Below are 24095 nucleotides of genomic sequence, written 5' to 3'. Positions count from 1 at the left end.
AAGCTGTTTCCCACGACCCCCTCGCCAACATATATAACACACAACTCTGTCTCTCGGTTCGATAACATGTACGTCAGCAATGGACTCTGCACAAAACTGCGAAATGCAGCCACACATGTGTGTTCTTTCACGAATCACAAAGCGCTTACTGCTCGAATATGCCTCCCCAGCCTTGGCCGCGAACCTGGTCGCGGTTATTGGTCATTGCGTCCTCACCTTCTGAATGCAGAAAACGTCGACGAATTCCAGATTACATGGCCCAAGTAACATTTTAAGTTTTATGAAATACTACAAAGCAACTATAAAATAATATTCATAAAATGCATAAAACCCTGGTCAAGGCTATTTTATTATTAATGCATCCACCAAAACCTCATTAAGACTAGAATATATCTAGTTGGCCCACCCTGGAGAAGGTTCTGAAGGGTGTATTCTCGAAGCTCTTCAAGATTGATTTACTGCAAAAGGTTGTATGACGAACGCATTGAGAACCATTTGAAAGCATTTCCCCTAGCCGCATGCTGAATCCACTAGGAAAGCATCAATCAAGATAGAAAAGGATTTATGAATCCGATCTTATCAAATTGAATATCCAAATTTATTACGATAGTTCTCATTAAGTGGCCTAGTTTTAAGTGCCATATTAAATTTGATGTGAAATGTACGAGAAAACATCTAAACAATTAAGTCCACCCTCGTAAAACGTCGATTTGACTAATTATTTACATTGAAAATAAAAAAAAATAAATTTTCAGATCGAGCTTGGCCGAGATTTTTTTTTTTTTTAGTTTCGTATATAAATGTTTGTTTATTGCTAAATTTACCAAAATATAGTTAGGCCGGAACAAATCACAAGTTTTTCTTTTGTCACTCGATGCTCGCACCAGTCGAGGGGGGGGGGGGGGAATAAAAAATAAACCAAAAAAATAAATAAAATATTTAAAATTTGTTTTACATTATATCTGAACCGTATATTTCAACGCTAACATTTTTTCGTAGCCTCCGCTTTAGCCTTATACTTCTTTGAAGCCGTGATTTTTGACTTTATTATGTGGGTCATTCCAGCTCAAGTGGGTACAGGATTTTAAAAAGTTCACACTAAGATTATTTCACCGAAACCTGAAAAATTTTACCAAAATCTCACCTGAAAGTCCGGTAAAAATTTCGGTGATTTTTCACAGTTTTCCTGTGATTTTTCACAGATATTCGGTGTAAAATTACATGAAATCTGTGAAAATTCACCGAACTGTTTACCGAACGTTCAGCTGCTGAGATTTCGGTAAAATTTCACAGATTTCGGTTAAATAGTCTTAGTGTGTTGTGGTCGATGTCACCGATTTGAGCCAAACTCGCCGCCAAATCCTTCTTTGGATCAAACGCCTTTTTTGATTTTGCTCTAAAGTGCCTAGATCTTTCTGGGCTACAACCCTGGATTTTCGAGATTTTTAAAAATTTCAGCTTTCAAAAAAGATTGCTTCACAACCAAATAAGCTATTCCTGATATTAGAACGTCTACTTGAAGGTTTTTTAATGTAAATTCTTATATGTGTACAAACATTTTGTTTTTATTATAGTAACTACAGTAAACAGACTGATTACCGGCAGGTATATAAATTGTCAAAAAATGGCATATATTCACCATGGGCAGGATTATTTATTTCTAAATATTTTGGGCTCAAATTTGCACCACTCTTTGGAAAACTCTTCTACTAGATGTGTTTTCAAGAGTAAATTATTTGGACCAATAGTTTTTGAGATATGATCAGATGAGTGAGTGGTAGTTTTGAGCTTTTCTGGTGGAAAATCAATGCTATTTAATTTATTTTTAATTTTCTTGAATTCGTTCACGTCGATGGCACAATAATATTTTTATGTTATTTTTCACATGTTCTGGGCAGGATTCTTATTATTTAAAATCATAACTACCTCATTTATTTACTTCCGTCCATAATTTGATTGTGGTACTAAGCGTGAAGTACGATGAAATCAGATAGATTAGCAGGAATATTAAATTTCAGTTGTGGATTTGTTATTTGAGTAATTAATCTCACGAGCAAGAATACTGAGAGAAATAAACGTTGAGCCTTTATTTTTCATTTATTGAAAACACACTTTTCAATCATGAACGTAACTGTCATGTTCTTCTTCTACGCATTTGAAGCTACGCACAGACAGACAGTTGCAGACTTATAATTATGTCTAAGTATTAGTATAGATTTTTAGGCTTGCAAAAACAAAACAAGTAGTGTTTGTGCTCAGAAGACAAAATTTGCCTGGGACATAAGAAGAGGTATATTTTCAACGTTGGGAGCACTTCTAAAATGATTTCGCTTGGCTGATAGCAAACAGATATTTATGTAAAACTGAATCGCAAGTATGTAAAATGAGTACCATCCTCCGAATAGCGCGGCGGGTTGTACCATTTTCCCATCGCTATTTCTCGGTTGTCCTCTAACCAATCGAACAGATTAATTGTAGATGACTAATTTAAAGTACTATAGCACTAGTATAGAAAAAATTAGCCGACAGAAATAACGGTGGGTGAATAAAGATTGCAGTAAAAACATGGTACATAATGGTTTACAAACTGATTTAGAACTATGGGTTTGATACATGAAAGTTACGTTAACAGTTAACTCATGCATTGATTTTGGCATCGAAAGCTCTCAATTAATAACTGTGGAAGTGCATTTAGAACACTAAGTTGAGAGCACGCAATAAGCAAATATGCGATAAGCAATAAGCTTCAAATGCGTAGAAGAAGAACATGACAGTTTTTTCCAACCAACATGTTAGCATTTCCAACCAACTCTGAAAATCGTTAATTTCGCGTATGAAGTAACATAAAAAAAAACACTTTGAATGTAACAACTCAAGGCGGGAGTAGCCGTCAACAATGCTGGTGATGGTACAGCACGCAACAACCACCCTACTGCTTTCTCTCTGAGATGATCACGTTGGTCATGACGAGAGGGGGAACACAATAGTTGGGTAAAGAAGAACTGCATTATAACACACCATCGACTGGAAATGCTCTCGCAACGTGGGGCTTTAGGTAGTGATGAAAACGTCGCTAGAACTATTCCACAGCCGCAGTCAGTTTATGAGCAAAAAGAGGGACGCACATTTTTTGCCTGTGGAGCTTGAGCTTGAGCTTGAGCTTGATTGACCGCCCACGGTTGCTACTCTGTTATTGCCAGATCAGCTGTAATTACACAGAGAACCAATAGACGATGCTTGGGACTAGCAATCATCCTCCATGTGTAAAAACTGGTGATCTTAAATTAGGCAATACCAGCGACGGCCGCGCCCGAACACAGGTCAAGAAAGGAATGGGAAGGATTGTGTTGACATGACACTCGCTTTGATGGAAGCCGAGAACACCTCTGCACTTCCACGAGGAATCACTGGGATGTTGGATAAGAGGGTTGGGTTTGCAGCAGGGTTCGTTTTGGTAAACTATAAGCTGAATTGACGTCCTAACGATCATATAACGCGAAGGAGCTTGGGACTAAACCCACGGTCTTCTGCTCAGTAAGCAAAAACGTTTGCCACTAGGCAGACGAGCACCTTTTTAATCACCGAGTTGCTGTTATTACCATGTAGTCATATTAACAAATAAAACGATTGACGAATCTTGATTGTGGATGGGCCTGAGAATAGACTCATGATGTTCTGCTCAGTAAGCAAAAACGGTTGCTCTAAGGCCACCGAGCCCCTCATATCACATAATACCGTTGCTCAAATTTGTGTGTCCATTCAAACCCGGAACCAACGACAACAACGAGTTTCGCAAAATACACGATACACAAGCGATTTTACCATAAATCTCTTTGATATGTAAGGACCTGGGACCGCGTTTTTCTGCTCAGTAAGCAGGCCACTGTAACCGACGATCTTTCAAATCCGAAAACTAAAAACTACGAAAAAGTACTTAGGCCTTCATTAAGTTCCACTTTCACGCGACGTACAATGTTTCAATTTGCTCTTTACGTATTGTTCAGGCTAGGCCCTTTTCAAAATTTACGCGAGAAATACGCACAATCGTCACCTACCTCGCAAAACTGGTTCCAAACGACAACAAAGGCATAAGCAACGATGGATTGTTGAACTTTGCTGGCTCCGGTGGTGTAGTGCAGTAAATGATGTGATGTATGAAATAATGATATAATTGTAATTTTGTAATTTATCAGCACACACCCTGGTCGACCACTGTAAACCAATCTGCCGTTCAGCGTTTTCGGTCCCTCCGCATCCTGTCTCTGTCTTATCTCAAATACAAAATGCCAATGGTATGAATGTATCTATATATAACTTGGAAATGACGTACAATCAAATAAACCCGTAACCCACTCACTTGGTCAGGCTTCAGAATCGTCCAGTGGGCAGTGCACTCTACACTCCAAGTTCCCTTTTTTTCAAATTTACCGCAAATTTGATATTTTACCCATTGAGTGTTGATTAGTCACAATGAAACATTGTGACAGAAGTTGAGGTTACTAGTGTATTAAATAATCTAGGTCCTATTTAGGATTATATCTGAAAAATCCAAATCTGGCCAACGCCCACCCTAAACCTAAACCTGTTCTAATCCACCTGAAATGACTAACGAATGGAAGACTTTGACTACCCAGCCATGCAATAGTCTCATTCCGTGCCTTATAGCAACTTGATGATTCTATTGCGCTCATCTTCTGGCACCACCCAGGGGAGACTTGGTCCTGTACCCAATGCTTAACTTATCTCCATTCCACTCAGCTACTCGCAATTTCTTGTGATATAGTGGGCGGAATATTATTATTCAATTCAATGCAGACGTCTTTCCAAATTTTGCAGATCGACAGGTAATCGGTGAGTTATCACGATAGTTGCTATTCAACAACTCGACAACGTCCCATCGTCAACGCCTGCTATGAGAATTTCCCATAGCAGACGCCAACGAAATGACGTCATCGAGCTATCGATCAACTACCCTGGTTATCGCCTGGTACCTTATAGCACGATGCTAGGAGACGAACCGGAAGAATCGATGAGCTACCTCCCCCAGGCACATTTTTTGCCTGTGGACTTGGAGACATACTTCAAGTCCCCGCGTACATCGTACGGGTTAGGCAAAAATGTGCGTCTATCTTGAAAAACTGTCGCATTAATGGCCCTTCGCTCATTTTCAACTTTTATTCAACTTTCATACTCCCGTACTCTAACGGAACTATCCACCTACCCTCTTCTAAAGATCATTCTCTAGCTAATAAATCATCACACTAAAGCTTCATGTTAGCATTTCCAACCAACTCTGAAAATCGTTAACTTCGCGTATGAAGTAACATAAAAAAAACACTTTGAATGACAGTTACGTTCATGAGTGGAAAGTGTGTTAAAAAAAGGGTTCAACGTTCATTTTTCTTCATAACTATAATAAAAAAAGCATTCTTGCTCGTGAGATTGTATTTAAAAAATAAATTAATTACTCAAATCAGGGTATTATTCAAGTAGAAACTGTCATCCACAACTGATATTTTATATACCTGCTAATCTATCTGATTTCATCGTACTTCTAAAGCACGTTTTGGCTGTATCCCATAGGAACGTATTTTTCACTTTTAGGACCATAATTAAATTAAGGACAGAAGAAAATAAATGAAGTAGTTATGATTTCATAGAATGAGAATCCAGCCCAGAACATGTGACTAACATAAAAATATTATTGTGCCATCAGCGTTAACAAATCAAGAAAAAATAAAAATATATATTAAATAGCATTAAATCTAAATCATTAATCTATATTAAAAAGCAGTCATATCTAAAATAAACTTGTTCGGTCTGGGAAGGCACTTTCCCTTTCGGCAGTGGACTGTATCGGCAATGATTGGTGGAGGAGGCAAGCGTCGATCTAAATCAAACTCTTTGAGCTCTGAAAAGAGCTGGGGGGTGGGGTTCAACACTTGCTCCGAACCAGGGATGTGTGCTGGGTAATTATTTAAACGGCGACGGCTACGCTAGTAGCTACTTTTATTCTCTACTGCTTTCCTTTACAAAGGTTTGCTTTCTTCTGCTGCTGATGCTTGCTCGTGGCCGGTCAAAAGGAAACTGAATTCAGTTTGCCTAATGGGTGTCACTTTTATAGGAGTGCGCTGTCTGCGCATGGTGATATGGACGTCGCTGATTGGTTAGTGTTGTTTGTCGCTGTTCATCAGCGGCGATTGTCAAGATGGTTGGTTCACTTTCGGCGGAGACGGAACATACTCCCCCGGTTGAGGTAACTCAACAATTACCAGGAGGTTGTACGTTATCTTCGATATGCAGTACCGATATCTTGTTGATAGGGCGTCTGTAGCTGGAACCCACTGCAACGATATCGACAGTTCGGACCAAACCGTCATCGCCTGGATATACGGCTATGATGCGACCCAACTTCCAGTTGAGTGGGGGTTGGTTTCGATCGTGGAGCAGAACAACCATGTTTTCACGGATGTTCGGCGTAGTTCGAAGATTCTTCTTTCTGGGTTGTAGGGTGTTCAGATAGTCGCGACTCCAAGCGCGCCAGAAATGTTCGCGCATAAGTTGCAGGTGTTGCCATCTAGTTAGACGTGCTGCCTTGACGTCTTCCAAGGATGGCTCGGGTATGGCAGTGAGAGGGCGTCCAATCAGATAGTGGGCTGGCGTGATCACCAGTGGGTCTGCCGGGTCGTTGGAGATGGTGAAAAGTGGTCGAGAATTTAGCACAGCTTCGATTTCTACCAGAACGCTGGATAGCTCCTCGAATGTGAGCTTTACGTTGCCAACAATACGCTTTAGATGGCTCTTGGCGGACTTGACTGCGGCCTCCCAAAGGCCACCGAATTCGGGTGCGTCCGGTGGGATGAAGTGCCACTCGATCTCACGGTTGCGGCAGAATTTCTCGATGGTGTTAACGGCTTGCTGATCCCGGAACTGTTGGAACAAGGCATTCAGTTCATTGTTGGCACCTCGGAAGTTGGTTGCATTATCCGAGTGCAGCTGTTGGATCATTCCTCGTCGTCCAAGGAATCGCTTCAGGGACGCCAGAAAGGCATCGGTGCTTAAGTCGGAAACCGCTTCTAGGTGGACGGCCTTGGTGGTCATACAAACAAAGACGGCCACATATGATTTCACTAGAGCAGGACGGCGCACACCTTGCTTAATCAGGAAAGGCCCGCCGTAGTCCACTCCGGTCACGGCAAATGGGGGCGATGGTACCACTCTCGATGCTGGCAGGTTTCCCATCAGTTGGCTGGTATTGGTTGGATTAATCCGGAAGCATCTCACACACTTACGTGTAATTTGCCGGATGGTGAAGCGAGCGTTCAGAAGCCAATATCGTTGTCTCATGGCGTTCATCAGGCCAGGCTGCCCGACGTGAAGCTGTTGGATTTTGCGGAAGCTGCTGTATCTGGAAAAATGGGAAAGGTTCCATACTCACAGCTGCGGTGACGATGACTGGTTTCAGCTCTGGCAGCAACGGATCTGGTACTTCTTCGGGTGGATCGATGTCGTATTTCACTCTCTGGAGGAACTCAGGGCCATTCCACCAAAGGTTGTTGTTCTCCAAGGCTCCAGGTAGTTGGCCGCGCGAGACGATGTCGGCAGGGTTCTGCAGCGATCTAACGTACTCCCACCGGAATCCTCCAGTGTGTTCTTGAATTACAGCGATTCGGTTTCGGACGAATAATAGGAGTTGGTTGAGCGGTTTCTTGATCCAGGCTAGGACAATCGTACTGTCACACCAAAGTACAATTTCCCGGAACTCCATATCCAGGGCAGGTAATACCTTCAGAACTAATCGTGTCAGCAGGAGAGCGGCGCAAAGTTCTTTTAGTGGGATGGAAAGATCGTGAAGAGGGGCCAACTTGGATTTGCTTGTCAGTAGGCGGAGCTTCGCTGAACCATCGTTGAACAGGCTTCGTAGGTAGATGCAGGCCCCGTACGCCACTGTTGAGGCATCGGAGAACCCGTGCAATTCGAACGCGACGACTCCTTGGAATGTCACGCATCTTGGGATGGCGATGTTGTGCAAATGCGACAACGAAGCTTGAAGTTCTTGCCACTCTTGCGCCGTGTCTTCATCAATCGGATCGTCCCATCCGACCTTGAGCTGCCACAACCGTTGAGCCATTAGTTTTGCCAATACGATGACTGGAGAGACCAGCCCAAGAGGGTCGAAGAATTTGGCTATCTCCAAATACATTACCCTCTTCGTAACACGTTGTTGTAATGGCGGCGGTTGCTTCGGATGGTTTGCAATGTACAGCGTATCGGCATTCGGATCCCAGAGCAAGCCAAGGACCTTGATAGCTTCGTTTACATTACGTTCTTCTAACGGTACCCTTTTCTCCTGGTCTTCCACGGGAATGCGCTCGAGAAATTCTTTGGAATTCGAGCACCATTTATGTATCGGAAAACCACCACGTCCTAGGAGCTGCTTCAATTGTTGTTGAGCTTCGATTGCATCTTCCACCGAGTCTGCGCCGGACAGTACATCGTCCATGTACGTCTCCTCCTTTACAATGCGAGAGGCGATAGGAAAAAACTCACCTTCTTCCTCGACGAGCTGTACCAGGCACCTTGTTGCGAGGTATGGAGCGGATGCTGTACCGTAGGTAACAGTACACAGTTCCAGAACCCGTAGCTTCTGCGACGGGTGTGGTCTCGAGAAAATTCTGAGGAAACCCCGAAAAAAATAAAAGATGCCAAAGACATCATCACATTCAAAGAGGAAATACAGATATTCCATACTTGGTGCCAAAAAAGCCTGCTACAATTAAATATAAAAAAATGTAACTCAATTACCATTAGTAGAAAACGAACCCTACCCGATTCAACAATCACTTTAGGAAACCATATCGTAGAAAAGTGTGATAGAGTCAGGGATCTAGGTGTTATTTTGGACTCAAAACTTACTTTCACCGATCATTATAACACAATTATTAACAGAGCTAACAACATGCTTGGTTTCATAAAACGTTTCTGCTATAACTTTCACGATCCGTATACGATAAAAACATTGTACATTGCTTATGTAAGATCGATATTAGAATATTGCAGCATAGTTTGGTCACCTTTTTCAATCACACACGAAGAAAGAATAGAATCCGTTCAAAAGCAGTTTCTATTGTATGCACTCCGCAAGTTAGGTTGGACTGTATTTCCTCTGCCATCTTACACAGCTCGGTGTATGCTCATAAATATCCAAACATTAAAAGAGCGTCGTGAATTTGCTATGATTTCTTTCGTAAACGATATCGTATCACATCGCATTGATTCTATAGAACTATTGTCACCCTTAAATTTATATACACCATCTAGGCATTTACGAAATAGAAATATATTTGCTACAAATCGTCATCGTACGAATTATGCCAAATTTGGACCCTTGAACCAAATGATGGATACATATAATAAGCACTGCGATAACATTGACTTTACAATGACAAAAACCAAATTAAAGCAATATTTTAATTCCTCGCATAACGTCAGCTAGAAGTAATGTTAAATATAAACAAAGACAAAATTGTAAACATAGCTCTTAAGACAACAATTGTAAAACGGTCTACACTGATTGACGACAAATAAATAAAAACGTCGATCTTGTAGTGCTTGCAGTACCTGCCGGTACATCTTGGCAACGTCTCCAGAAAAGGCGATCTTGAACTTTCGGAAGCGTAGGACGATGAAATGCAGATCATTCTGCACCACAGGACCGACTTGCAGGACTTCGTTTAAAGACAGCTTTTCGGATGACGACTTGGCACTTGCATCGAACACGACACGACATTTTGTGCTCGAGCTGGATGGACGCAGTACAGCGTGATGTGGAAGATAATACCTCTGCTGGTTGGGAGGATCATCAGCTTCATTGATTTCACTGCAATGTCCGAGAACCTCGTAGTCTCGAACGAACTCTACGTACTGCGCTTGTAGTTTGGGATTGTTCATCAGTCGTTTCTCCAGCATCAGGAACCTCTTCAGAGCTAAAGCACGGCAATCGTCTAGCTGCGAAGAATTTTCAAGCTCACGATAAATCTTCCGGACTCGTCACGCTGGTATGTGGACAGAAAGTGTGCTTCGCATGCCATCTCCTCGGTTGATAACTTGGGTACGTCCGGCACTTCCTCGATTTGCCAGAACTTGTACATCTTTCGCTCGATGTCTTCAAGAGAAACGTGGCTGGCATGCTGAACTGATACGTTGGAAATCTGTGGCTCGACGATGACACCAGATACGATCCAACCAAGGTGAGTGTCTCGCAACTGTGGCAGGTTGTCCGCCAGGTTGAGTTGGCTTGGCTTCAGTATATCAAAAAACAGCTCTGCGCCGATCAACAGGTCCACCTTATCGGGCGTGTGGAACTCGGGATCGGCAAGAACCACTCCAGCAGGGATGTCCCAATTGTTGATGTTGATCTTCGACGATGGAATTGTGCCCGTTACTTTCGGCGTCACTAGGCACTCGAGGCTGGCTTGGAAGTTGGATACTCGGGACTTGAATTTCAGCGTCACTTTGTCACGAGCGAGGGTGCGCAACGCGTTGATACCGGTGATCGAAACGTTGGCTGGCTTCTTCGGCAGACCCAGGCGATTGGCCATGTCTTCGGTCACGAAATTCACCTGGGAGCCGCTGTCCAACAGGACGCGGCATGGATGGGGATGACTCTTCTTATCAAACACCTGCACCACTGCGGTAAGCAGCAGCACCGTCTTGGTCGACTGGGTGAAGTTTGACGAACAGGTGGTGGACACAGGATGTTCCACGGGGGCAAGAATCTTCTGCACCGACGTCGACGGTTGACTCGGAGCAGCCGGAACCGGTGGCGGGATTGCCATAGATTCCGTGGGAAGAGAAATGTTTGGCATTTTCTCCTGGGTGGGTGCCCCATCTTCATGGAGCAACGTGTGGTGTCGGCGCTGACACTTGTGGCACGTCTTGATTGAAGGGCAGTTCTTGGAACGGTGTCCTTTGCGCAGGCAGTTAAAGCAGACTCCTGCTGCTCGGATCTTTTCGTTCTTCTGGGAAGCGGTTAGGTTGTTCAGGGCAGTGCACTGGAAGTTCCGACGATCACCACCACAAATCTCACATGCTTGGGACGCATTGGTGGAAACTGCGTGGCTCTTCTGCGGCTGAAGTCTTGAAGGTAGCTGGGCTTGTTTTGGATTGATTGTTGGCGGCACTGACTGGAACGCTGCTTCGCAGTTTTCCAGAATCTGGCATCTGGATTTCAGGAACTCGATGACTTGGGAATACTTCGGAAGATCTCCTTTCTTCTGGGTCCCTTCCCAGGACTTACGGGTCGATTTATCAAGTGCTGAAATTATCAGATACACAATGATGTGTTCTAAAACTCCGGTGATTTGTTGCTGAAGGTAGCGCAAACTTTCGACGTGGTGAGTGGCTTCGTTCAGCAGTGTTCGCAGTTCCTTATGAGACTCCGACGTCATCTTCTTGAGGAACAACAACCCACGGATGTGAGTTTCCACTATGACTTGCTTGTTGTCGTATCGGTCCGTTAAAATGGTCCAAGCTTGCTCGTAGTTACCCTCGCTTAGGAGCTTAGCGTCCAGAACTCCAGTAGCATCTCCGATAAGAGCTTTATCGAGGTGATACAATTTTATGGCATTTGTATCCCCCGAGTTGGCCATCAGGTCCTGGAAGATGGCCTTGAACTTGGGTCATGCGTCGTAACTCCCATCGAACGTTGGGATTGGTGCTTTTAACGGTTGCTGCTGGATAATCACGTGAGGTGCTGCTGGAATGGCTGGAGGAACCTTTGGAGTGGCTCGAGCTTTTGCCTCTAGTAAGTAAGTAACTCTTCCACAGCATTGGATACGTCGTAGTACAGTTTCTCGAAGCTTGCGTATTCGTCATCCTGTCCATCGAGCGCTTCATCGGGTACCAGTGCTATTACCTTGCTGTGGAATTGGCTGTACTCAGCGTAGGTAACAGCCAGGTTCTTGGATAGCACACCAAGTTGCGCCAATCCAAGCGTCTCATTCATCAACGTCCGATTAATCCGCACCAACTTCATTTTCGCTTGGGAGCGCTGGCGAACCAATCCACGATATTTCTTTGCTGTAGCTTCATCCCAGTCGGCTTCCCATTCGTCGAATCCATGGAACGATCCAGATCCATCCGATGGTGACGGATTTCCTTGTTGCTGTTCGACACCAGCATCTTGCACGCCATCGTGAGTCGCACCAGCATCTTGCACACCATCGCGTGTCGACGAACGCGTAATAGGCATTTTCGTATTTTTACGAAATCACTTTGTCTTTAACTTGTCGCGAACGCGCACACGAACTCGATTCACTTGCTATGCTTCGCGCACGACGGGCATCGGCAACAGCGGAAGCAGTTTTATTTTGGCACTGTTTGCTAGCGTAGCTCGTCCGTTTTCCCCACTCGGAAGGCGGCAGGCAGTTCGATCCTTTTGGTAGGACTGGGCAAACTTTGGGGCGAAAGCTTCTTCAAACGGCTCGCTATCCGGTTCGTGATAGACCAAATAGATGTTCGGTCTGGGAAGGCACTTTCCCTTTCGGCAGTGGACTGTATCGGCAATGATTGGTGGAGGAGTCAAGCGTCGATCTAAATCAAACTCTTTGAGCTCTGAAAAGAGCTGGGGGGTGGGGTTCAACACTTGCTCCGAACCAGGGATGTGTGCTGGGTAATTATTTAAACGGCGACGGCTACGCTAGTAGCTACTTTTATTCTCTACTGCTTTCCTTTACAAAGGTTTGCTTTCTTCTGCTGCTGATGCTTGCTCGTGGCCGGTCAAAAGGAAACTGAATTCAGTTTGCCTAATGGGTGCCACTTTTATAGGAGTGCGCTGTCTGCGCATGGTGATATGGACGTCACTGATTGGTTAGTGTTGTTTGTCGCTGTTCGTCAGCGGCGATTGTCAAGATGGTTGGTTCACTTTCGGCGGAGACGGAACAAAACTATTTGTCTAAAACATTGAAACTTGAAAAGACATCAAGTACCTAGAAGATTTTTCCAAAGTGTGGTGAAAATTTGAGCGTAAAATATTAAAAAATAAAAAATCCCACCCATGGTGAAGATAGGCCATTTTTTGACACTTTGGATACCTGACGGTAATCAGTCTGTTTACTGTAGTTACTATAACAAAAACTAAATGTGAGTACACATATAACAATCTACATTAAAAAAACCTTCAAATTGACGTTCTATGATCAAAAATAGCTTATTTGGTTGTGGAGTAATATCTACTGAAAGATGAAATTTTTAATAATCTCGAAAATCCAGGGTTGTAGCCCAGAAGGATCTAGGCACTTTAGAGCAAAATCAAAAAAGGCCTTTGTTCAGAATTCCAAAATAAGCGTTTTTGCCAAGTTTGACTAAAATCGGTGACATCGACCACAGCTGGTGTACCCACTTGAGCTTGAATGACCCATGTGTAACACTCGAGTTATCAACAAGACATTTCGTGCATAAGTTTTTGTATTCTTTCAAGGAAGAACATTTGTAATAATGTAGATGAATAGGATCAAAGCAATTGATTTTTGGGTATTGATAAATTCCGGATAAACCATCAAGCGGAATACCACAAAAGTAACAGTTCTTATGAAAAAAACGTTCTGTTTTCGATACTTCCTCCCTATTGAAATATAACTCAGTTTTCTCAACAATTGTTCGTGCTTCAAAAACTCTAACTAGACGTATGGATTCAGACCTTCCTCCAACAACAAAATCCAAGCGTAATATTCAAAGAAAGGAACCAAAATCCATCTTGGCTGAACATATAAACCAAATTTTAACAAAAATACGTAGTTTTGTCAATTAAAACCTGGCTTTGGGTGTGCTTAAAAAAATAATCATCACATATGAATTCAGAAAGGTCAATTCTATAAAATCTAAGCATAACTTTCAAAGGACAGTATCAAAATCCAACTTAGCAGAAAATGAAAACCAAAAAAAAAACCTTTTCGATTTACACACCCGGTTCAACCTTCATGTATGCATTCAGCAAGGTCCATTCTAAAAAATATAAGCCTATTTTTCAAAGATATGAGCCAAAATGCAATTCAGCAAAGTCCATTCTATAAAATTCAAGTTTATTTTCAAAGATCGGAGCCGAAATTCAACTTGGCAGAACAGAAAATCAAAGTTTTTTTTTTATGAAAATACGTACTTTTGTGAATTTAAACTCAGTATTCTCAAAAATTTAAGAAATTCAACCCTCATGTATGGATTCAGCAACTTCTATTAAAATACAAGCCTATTTTTCAAAGATAGAAGTCAAAATTCAGCTCGGAAAAACAGAAAAAAATATTTTTTTATGAAAATACCTTCTTTTGTGAATATTAACCAGGTTCGTCCTTCCGGTTTTCAGCAAGTTCCATTCTATAAAATCCAAGTACAAATTTCAAAAGATTGAACCGAAATCCAACCTGGCTTCAAAAAGATCTACCATCACGTATGAACTCACAAAGGTCTATTCCATAACATCCAAGCCTTTTTTTCAAAGGGCGGAGCCAAAATCATCCAACTTGGCTGATCAAGAAACCCACATTTCTATAAAAAATACGTACTTTTGTGGATGTAAACCCAGTTTTCTCAACAATTGCGTTTGCTTTAAAAAAATCTACCATCATGTATGAACACACGGAGGTCCATTCTTCAAAATCTCAGCCTAATTTTCAAAGGATGTGAATCTCACAAGAACGAGGAAGGGATCTAAGGGAGCGAAATCTACGATAAAAGTTAGGTGAATCACTTCAGGAAAGCTCAGACTAACATTCAATATAATTCAATCACTCAACAGAAAAGTTTGGACTCCCTAAGGAAGGTTTTGAACCACTTCAGAAAAGGTTGGATACTATTTGGAAAATTTAAGCTCAAAAAATTGTCGGTTCACTTTGGAAAACTTTCTACACAGTAAAACTAAGCAAGATTGTGTCCTTGCCAAATGCCAAAGCAGTTAACAAAAATCTGGAGCTCACTTAGGAAAATATCAAACCCGTTCTGACTAGTTTGGTTTCAGTTCGGAAAAAGTTGAATCAATGCAGCAAACCTTGGATTCATTTAGGAAAAGGATTAATCAGCTAATGTTGCCTCACTTCAGAAAATGCGAAACCAATTCTTTAAAGATTAGATTTGGAATATGTTGAATCACTTCAGGAAAGTTTTGATAACTTTAAATAGGATTGAGTAACAGAACAGAAAAGTTTAGACTCAGTTAGAAAAATATTGACGACTTATTCGAAAGTTCACTTCAAAAAAGTTTTGAATCTGCTTTGAAAAGTGTCACCTCAGTTAGGAATTTCCTGAATCGCTTCTGATTTGGTCTACCTTCTAAAAATTTTAAACCAATTTTGAAAAGATTGGATTTAGGTAGCTTGGAAATTGTTGAATCACTGTAGAAAAGATGTGAAACATTAAGTATCATTGCAGAAGGTTTGTAAGTTAAGGCGACTACGGTGGGCTGGGCACATCGTAATAATGTCGGATAACGACCCACTGAAAATGGTTCTTTGTAGTGATCCGACTGGGACAAGACGAAGATGTGCGCAACGAACAAGAGGGATTGATCAGATTGAAGTGAGTTGCCAAACAAGATTAGGAATGATGTTCGATAAAATCCGTTTGCGATAAAATCCGAACAACTTAAACCGGCTGATCCGATTTCAAGGACCTGTCATGCCGTACTGGTCAAGTACCAATTTATGTGAAAATTCTTTAAAAGAACAAGGGTATACAACAACAACAATAACAACAACAACAACAATAACAACAACAACAACAACAACAATAACAACAACAACAACAATAACAACAACAACAACAACAACAACAACAACAACAACAACAACAACAACAATAACAACAACAACAACAACAACAACAACAATAACAACAACAACAACAATAACAACAACAACAACAACAACAACAACAACAACAACAACAACAACAACAACAACAACAATAACAACAACAACAACAACAATAACAACAACAACAATAACAACAACAACAACAACAACAACAACAACAACAACAACAACAACATTATGGAAATTTTGCAAAGCAAGTATCCATACCCAAATGAATTTGCGAAAAATAAATATACACTGAAAGTTTAATTTTATTTCTCCCTTGGTGATATTCCAAAATTTTGAAGGGAGGGGGGGAGGGGTGAGAAAAGAAGAACTTGATATTTGTTCCGGCCTTATATCTAAGGAAATATTGATTGAAAATCGAAGATTGTAAAAAACAAGCAAACTAATTGTAACATGGCGGTGGCATCAAAGTTGATTTTCATGGGTAATTTGTGAAAAAGTTGTTTTGCTTTCAAGAATTCCTTAACAAATTAATAAGGTTTTAAAATGGCTTTTATGAAGAAAACTTGCAGGCTGAATTGTATTTATCTAAAGCCATTTTGCTTGATCCTAACCCGTTCAGATTTATGGCAGCATTTATGGAGGCAAAGTTGCCTGCAAAAACGTTAAACGTTAAAGTTTGTTTATCTTTCGATAGTTGCGCTGTGAGATCCAGGATTCTTCCAGGCGGTTTTCTCCCGATGGATTGGGAGCAGTTGCTCAGATAGTTTGTGATACTGTTTCACAACATTTCGTATTTCGAATAGCTGGAACCGCAATCGTTCCCGAAAAAGGTCCTTTTCTTCCGGATGGTTACAGAAGTGCACCATCCAACGATGCAGGGATGTACGCTTGAGTAAAATTTTCGAAGAGTTGATTCTTTCGCCGGATAAAATCGCTGCTATGGATCGGAAACCATTTCGATTGTCATCTATTCGCAAGATCTGAAGAAGGCTGGTATGTTTTAAAACTTTCGACAATGTTTTATGAATTCGAGGGCCACGCTCACTGTACTCTTCTCCGCCAGATGGTCAGTCGTTGATGGTGTGCTGGTTCTTCTAAAGAAGTAAATTTGGCTGAAATCGACTTGAATTTTTCATCCTACTGCGTCTATCCTTCTAGATTTCCTTGTCATAAATTTGGCATTTATTAACTATGAGGAACCATCTTTTAAGCTCAATTTGTAAACAGAGTAATTGGGGAGTTAAAGATGCACTTTAAAAGCCTAAAAAGCAGCAATAAATGCTTTTTGCTCTAATGCAAAACCTAATGGTTTTATGGTTGCTTTTATAATAATAGAACACGTTTATAAAGTATTTTATCAAGACATTGATAAACAATTGCTAATAACGTTTATGCTTGAATTACAGAACAGTTTTAAGGAGGGATTGATAACTGTTTTAAATTTATTTTTAAAACAAGACATTGTTTGACTTTCTTGCCAGACTATAAAAGTTTTTTAAAATAGCAAAAAGCTGAATTACCTACTAAGCAGGAATGTTTTACACTTTGAAATGCTATATTCAAACTAAATGGATTGTTCATTGCCGTTATCAAACCATCATAAATTAGAGTGGATGCTAAATGGTTACTGAATTGTTACTTGGGGGCAATATGTAACCCAAAAGAGACGGAACTTTCCAAATTGGATCACGTGGTGGCTGTCATACGCTAAGCCGAAAATCCAGTCCTTCTTCCGATGGAAATCTCGCGAGGCATACGGCGAGTTTAATGCAGAACACCAACGACTGTACGCGCAGCTTCAGCAAGCGTATGATGGTTATTTCCAGAATCCAGCGATGATAGCTACGATTAACCGCGTGAAAACACACCACCGCAGCTTCTCGCAGAACTTCATGCGCATCAACGGTATCTTCATTGCAGGTGAAAACATTAGCACGTTTCAGCTTTGAGAACGACGGAGGAAAAAATTGTTATCACAGAGCTGCGTGGCGAAAACAACGAAACGATCGAAAACCATCTGCTTCGTTACTTCAAGGAATTATACACAGCGAGAGAGTGGTGCCGTAAAACGGGGTATCTTTGATAATGCGGGTAACTTTGATAGTATACATAATATAAAGATTAAATTTACTCGCTGCACTTTTTCCAAATTTAAAAAATTGGTTCCATATTGTAGCTTAGGGTATTTCTGTTGATATCGTATATAAACTTTATATAGTATGCGTTCCATATTTTACAAACATATTAAAAAAACAATTTGCGTGTTTTTCGCCTGTTTGAAAAAGCACTCAAACCATCACTTATGAAATGTATTTCTGATATAGCCATCACAAATTCAATGCTGTATTCTTATTGCTTATGATGTTTTCTGATTATATACTCATTCAAAGTTTCATGTTCAAAGAACTAAATTGTGTGAGTTTCACCCATTTTTTCTACATTCATCGAGCATTATCAAAGTAACCCCAAATCAAAATACTGAAGTTCGGTCACAAAACTAAAAAATAGTGCAAATGCCTTAATTTCCGTTAAACATATTACTTACGAATCAACTTTTGGATTCTCAGTACTTGTTTTAAAACTGTGAAATTTGAAAAAAACATTCATTGCTGTAAAAAAATATTTAGAATATACTTTAAAAAACTATCAATGTTACCCCGTTTTACGGTACTTGAACATGACGAGTGCAACGAAGTTTGCGTGGCAGAAATTACAACATCAGAGATTTTGTCGTCTATTCGTACATGCGGGAAGCGACGGGTTACCTGTTGAATTTTACCAACGTACATTCGACGTCATCCACCGAGAACTGAACCTCGTATTAAATGAGGCTCTGACAAATGAGCTATCCCCTGAGTTCGCCAACGGAGTAATTGGGTTAGTGCGAAAGAGAGTAACGGCAAACACCGCTCGAGGATACCACCCGATCAGCCTTCTGAATGCGGACTTTAAAATTCTAAGTAGGATTTTGAAAGCACGTCTCGAGCTCGTGATGAGGACTCACCGCGTGCTGAGTGGTGCACAAAAATGTTCCAACGATGGACATTCAATTTTCGAAACCACTCTTTCTCTGAAAGATCGAATTGCTCAGCTGATAGCGAGGAAGCAAAAAGGGAAGCTGATAAGCTACGATCTCGATCATGCTTTCGATCGGATATCCCTTTCTTTCCTTCACGAAACAATGCGGCAGCTGGGAATAAACACAACCTTCATCAGTTTACTTGCAACCAAGGAATTTCTCCCCCCGCAGACCTTCCCTTTCCCAGCAAATTCCTCTTCTCCCACCATTTGTTCGAGAGCATAACTCTAGTGAACAAATACATCGCCTGTTTGTGGAGCGGACGGAAACACCACGGGTCGAAAGGAAAAATCCTGGCACGAACTGGAAGCGTATATGGTTAAACATCGCAACAAAACAGCTGTCATCGAGCCATCGGAGCAGCTTATACTTGCTCATAAATGAGAAGACGGTGCACCGAAAATTGATGAGAATCATCCAACGTGCGAACGCTGAGAATTGTTTGCATTGCAATGCTGTGGTTGAAACGCTGCAACACAAATTCAGTGTTTGCCCTCGAGTAGCACACGCATGGGCTTTTGTACAACAAAAGATGACGATGATACTTGGAGGTTGGCAACGACTGTCTTTCGAAGAATTGCTGCGCCCAGCACTATTAAACGTAGGACCAACAAAACGAAGTCAAATATTGAAGATGCTTATATTATACCTCACCTATGTTAATGAAGTTAACGTTAGAATCGATGTTAGTGCACTTGAATTCTACTTAATATGTGAAAGCTAAATTATTTTGTAAATAATCTTTGAGGAACATTGAAATAAACGATTCACTTTCAGAAAAAAAAAAAATTTGACAACCGTTATAACATGTTATAACTCTCCAGTCTGGACAGCGTTTACGGTTGTATAAATTAAATTGGCAAAGCGTTTTAGACCTAAATTACGTCATGAAAAATGTTAGTTGGGTGTCCAGTTCGAGGTAGTGGCATTCATCATATGGCATATGAACAAATCCAACATAAAATAATTCGGCCGTATTCCCCATATTTCGATCAAAACAGAGTTCCAATATAAAAAAAATCTTAATGATTGTAGATTGACAAACATTAAACGCAACGAAAAGTTATCGATCTCCTGTGCAACCGTGGAAGGAGGGAGAGCACATTTTAGGTTGTTCGTGTCTTGTCCGAGAAGGAGATTTTAACTCATGATCTTTAGCGTTATTGGCGCGTCCCCTAAGTTTAAAATAGATATCTCGATTAATGATGTGGAATCAAAATGCAATTGTTTTGCAAGAGCTTTTCATTTCTCTTCTTTTTATTTTCTTTGAACGACTATTACTCGAAGTTTACAATGCTACGGAACGGATCACAAGTTCCATCAATTTCTATACCTACTCCAAATTATTGAATTCGAACCTCCTAATAATTCTTAATTAATTACTCTTTTTTCAGGCATTTCAGATGACAGGGAAGGTTTATTAGACATCATCCAGAGGAACAAAATTAATTACCAGAAACGCGCTTATCAATGCATAAAGTGCTTGGTAACCCTGTTCAATCGAAGTCGTGTAGCTTTAAACATGTTACATAATACGGTACAACTAGCCCGTCAATGGACACATGCAGTCGAGTGGCTGCAAGACGAGTTGGACAGACACCGAGTATCTGGTGGACAATATAACTACAATTCGTGGTCACCTCCTGCACAAAGCAACGACAATACGAATAGTTTTGTGTTAGAACGATCACAGTCTGCCAAAAACTTGTTACAAATGGCATTTCAACTTTGTCCAGAAGATGTATGAGATATTATTATCTGCAGTGACCTGAGTATATTATTTAAAAATAATTATTTTTATAGCAGGATCAGGAGGAACCACATGAACATGAGATTGAGAATAATATTGACAATCATCCAGCGGCACCAGCAACCACAGCCATAACTGAAACAACGAAACATGCTTGTCTACAGAAGCAGCAACAATTGCTGTTTTCTTCATGCGAGGAAAACTTAAATTCTAGTCCGTCTTCTATTTCTAACGTCAGTAAGCTAATGTCTAAAGTAAATATTCACACAGATGTTGGATATGAATCATCGACAACATCTCCAGAGCTCAAAACGCCGGCTCAAAATGTGGTAAGATAATGTGAATGCTTATATGCTTTTAAGAAGTGTCCGATGCTGCATTTCTCAGAAAATCGAATTGTTTTTTTTTGTAATGCCACGTATTAAAAAGATGAACATAAAATTGTTAATTCCACTCAAATTTCAAAGGTAACAATAAAAACATTTTCGGGTCTACTAGATACATTACTATTATGTCCATCAATTATAAATGCTTGATGAAAAAACTGTCCACTTTTACACTCAGGTTTTTTTTTATACGGGGGATATTATATCGTGTAAAAAACCGTGTCAACAAAACCTACCAAGATTTTGGTTTTTAACGTACTAAAATATAAAAAAAAAATGATTTTGATGCCATTCGTAATTATACACTGCAAATAAAATTCACGTTATATCCACCTAAACAGGCACGTAGATATTTTCCATCATACTATTCAGGTGAATATTACGTGTTTTAGGTGAGAGATTACAGTTAAGTGATTCTCATAGAAATAAATGATTTTCACGTAAATGTTATCGTTTAACTCACTTAAAAATTACGGAAAATTGCAAATAAATGTTTATATATTTGAAAATGCTACTTTCAAATAACAGACTAAAGTAGTAATTTTCGTTTTTTAACTCTTTATTTGTTCCAAACTCAAAATAAATTACATTTCATTTTAACCTAGGTGCTCCAGCTACTATAGTAACTTACCAGCCTTAATTGTTATAATATATAATTAAAGGAATTACGCTTAGTAACTCATAAAAAAATATTTTATTAACTAACTTTTACATTTGATCGTACAGGATTATTGAACTGCATGGAACTCTCACAAATAACTAATTAAGACTAATTGTTCACTTTACGATCGAACTCTATTTAATAGCTAAAACTGCTTATCCTGCAATCCACTGGCGGTGACTCGGTGGCAACAGTGGCGTGTTCGCTGGTGTGGTAGAGTTGCTTGAAGAGTGCTGACGATGGCCTGGTGACATGGTAGCTTACTCGTTGGTATTGGTGGTGATGTGATCGATGACTGTACTTTGGACGGTAGTACTTGGCATCATGGTCTGGCTCTGCTGTATAACTCCTCCGGGGGGTAGAGAAGCGTGTCCTCACGTGTTCAGGTTTCCCTCGGTGGGTGGTTCCGCTTTTGGTGCTGATTATTTGGTCCTTTTCCTCCGTGGGTTGTTTATCAAGATTGCCTTGGATGATCTGACTAAAATAGAGAAAAGCAAACAAAAACTAATGTTGTTTTCATTTTTACTACACTGCACCGTTCATTTGTTTGTAAACAAAGGTGCAACCGATAACGAAAACGACACAAGGTTATGGTAATTATCGTGGAGAATGTGACTCCACCCAGTAGGCTCCAGTTCCATATTTTGTTTCTAGATAGTTGAAGGTATACATGTTGGACGTGTTTTCGGTTCAATAATGTCCTGTTATCCAAAGTCCCTAAGTCGGTTGAATTTGATGCTGTACGTTGCTCCATGGAGTAAAAATGTCTTCAGGGTAGTCTCTTTCGATGTTAATGTGTTGTATATGACGCATTTCGCGCCAAATCGTATTCGGAGCTGGTGGCACCCTCTCAGATTTCAATGAAACTTTCTGGATGTGTGTATAAGCCACTTTGCATATACTTAGTTTTTCAAAAATTCATCTAGACTAACCTTTGAGAAGGGCCAAACTTCTTTTGCCGTTTTTTTTTCAAAAAAATATTATGGAAAAATGACAACTCCTTCAAAAATGTGTTGTATGGATAACTTGTAGGAAATTGTCCAAATTATAAAAAAAAAATACTGAAAAAATTCCAGTTGAGACCTACATTTAAAAAATTGATTTTTAAAAATTTGGAGTCGATTTAAAAAATGGCCATGTTTGATTTGGTTGAAACTTTGTCTCAAGATAGGTAATTATGTTTACTACCAACCGTCCATACATGGCACTTGTAAGGAAAAAACATTTTTCTAACAAAAAGTTTTTCATTTTTTTTTTTTTTTCCTTTGGTTTGTTTTCCGTCGATCTTGTTTTCCGTGCTGAGCACCAATGCTACCGACGCCAGGGAGGCAGCTCCCACACCTGGACCCTACCTATCGACCCATCAACTCATGAACCGGGGACCAACGGCTTTACTTCCCTTCCGAAGGAAGGCGTGATCAGAGATGCTATGCCTCAGAACATCCCGGCGGCGCCGACTGGGATTGAACCCAGGCCTGCTGGGGTGAGAGGTAATCACGCTTACCACTACACCACCGGCGCCGCTTAAAAAGTTTTTCATGTCTGAACTGATTTTTTTTTTAATTTACCATTTTCACACAAAACTAAACCAGTGAAGCACAAAATCATGTCAGAATCAAATGAAGCCCAATTTGCGATTCAATTTTGTCTAATCAGCACTTAAGTTCACTTTGATTAATCGAGCATTTCATATGAAAAGGACTCATGATGCATCGTATTTGGAATTGGCAGCACCCTCTCAGAGTTCAATAAAACTTTCTGGACATGTAGACCTTGTCAAAAATATCATTCCCTTATGCTGTTGTCTACTACTGATGCAAAATTTCATAATATGTGAGAGAAAAAAGACAAGATTTTTCATATATCATTTATTTATATATTTTCAATGTCTTAAACCTATTTTCATACATGCTATTTTTTCCTTTTTCCAATCAAGTTAAATATTTTTGGTTCATCTTCTGAATTAGAATACCTTTTGCCGCTACTTTGTCACCAGTTATAGGCACAAAACTGTGGAATTTCTGTATTTCAGATATTGTCTTTGTACTATTATATAGTTCTTCGAGTTCTTCTGACATTTCGATGTACTGTTCAGTGGATATGTACTCGAAACGTAGTTTTGTGATATTTTTATGTTTGTTCAACTGCCCAGTTAAAGGGTGTCCACGATGAAATTGCCACACACAAAATTGATTCGCAAAATTCGAGTTTTCATCCGATTGCCATCAAATTTTCAGGGATTGAGAAATAACTATTAAACTTCATTTTACCATTTTACTCGTATTTTATTTACAGTCCATATGCAAATGCCCGCACCTTGGCCTTAACCCCGGCCATAAGATTCTGCACAACCTGTGAATCAACCGTTTTTTGCATGTAAACCCATACTTTCTTCAGTTCCTCGACT

At 40.3% G+C, this 24095-nt stretch overlaps 1 protein-coding gene across 1 annotated transcript in view; it reads left to right on the top strand.

The window, feature by feature from the left end:
* LOC135714785 (probable ubiquitin carboxyl-terminal hydrolase FAF) overlaps positions 1-24095 on the top strand; it is a gene marked incomplete at its 5' end in the record, with an annotated part of 97323 nt that overhangs the window by 57129 nt on the left and 16099 nt on the right. Inside the window, 2 exons of the mRNA XM_065238154.1 lie at positions 20286-20632; positions 20695-20970. Of these exons, the coding sequence (XP_065094226.1) occupies positions 20286-20632; positions 20695-20970 (623 nt within the window). The remainder of the gene's footprint in view (positions 1-20285; positions 20633-20694; positions 20971-24095) is intronic.

This window comes from Ochlerotatus camptorhynchus, unplaced genomic scaffold (assembly GCF_037179485.1).
Source record: "Ochlerotatus camptorhynchus isolate MF236.1 unplaced genomic scaffold, CSIRO-AGI_Acam_v1.1 ptg000718l, whole genome shotgun sequence".
NCBI lineage: Eukaryota > Metazoa > Arthropoda > Insecta > Diptera > Culicidae > Ochlerotatus > Ochlerotatus camptorhynchus.
Note: the sequence above shows the minus strand (reverse complement) of the source record. Positions and strands in the feature narration are given on the sequence as shown.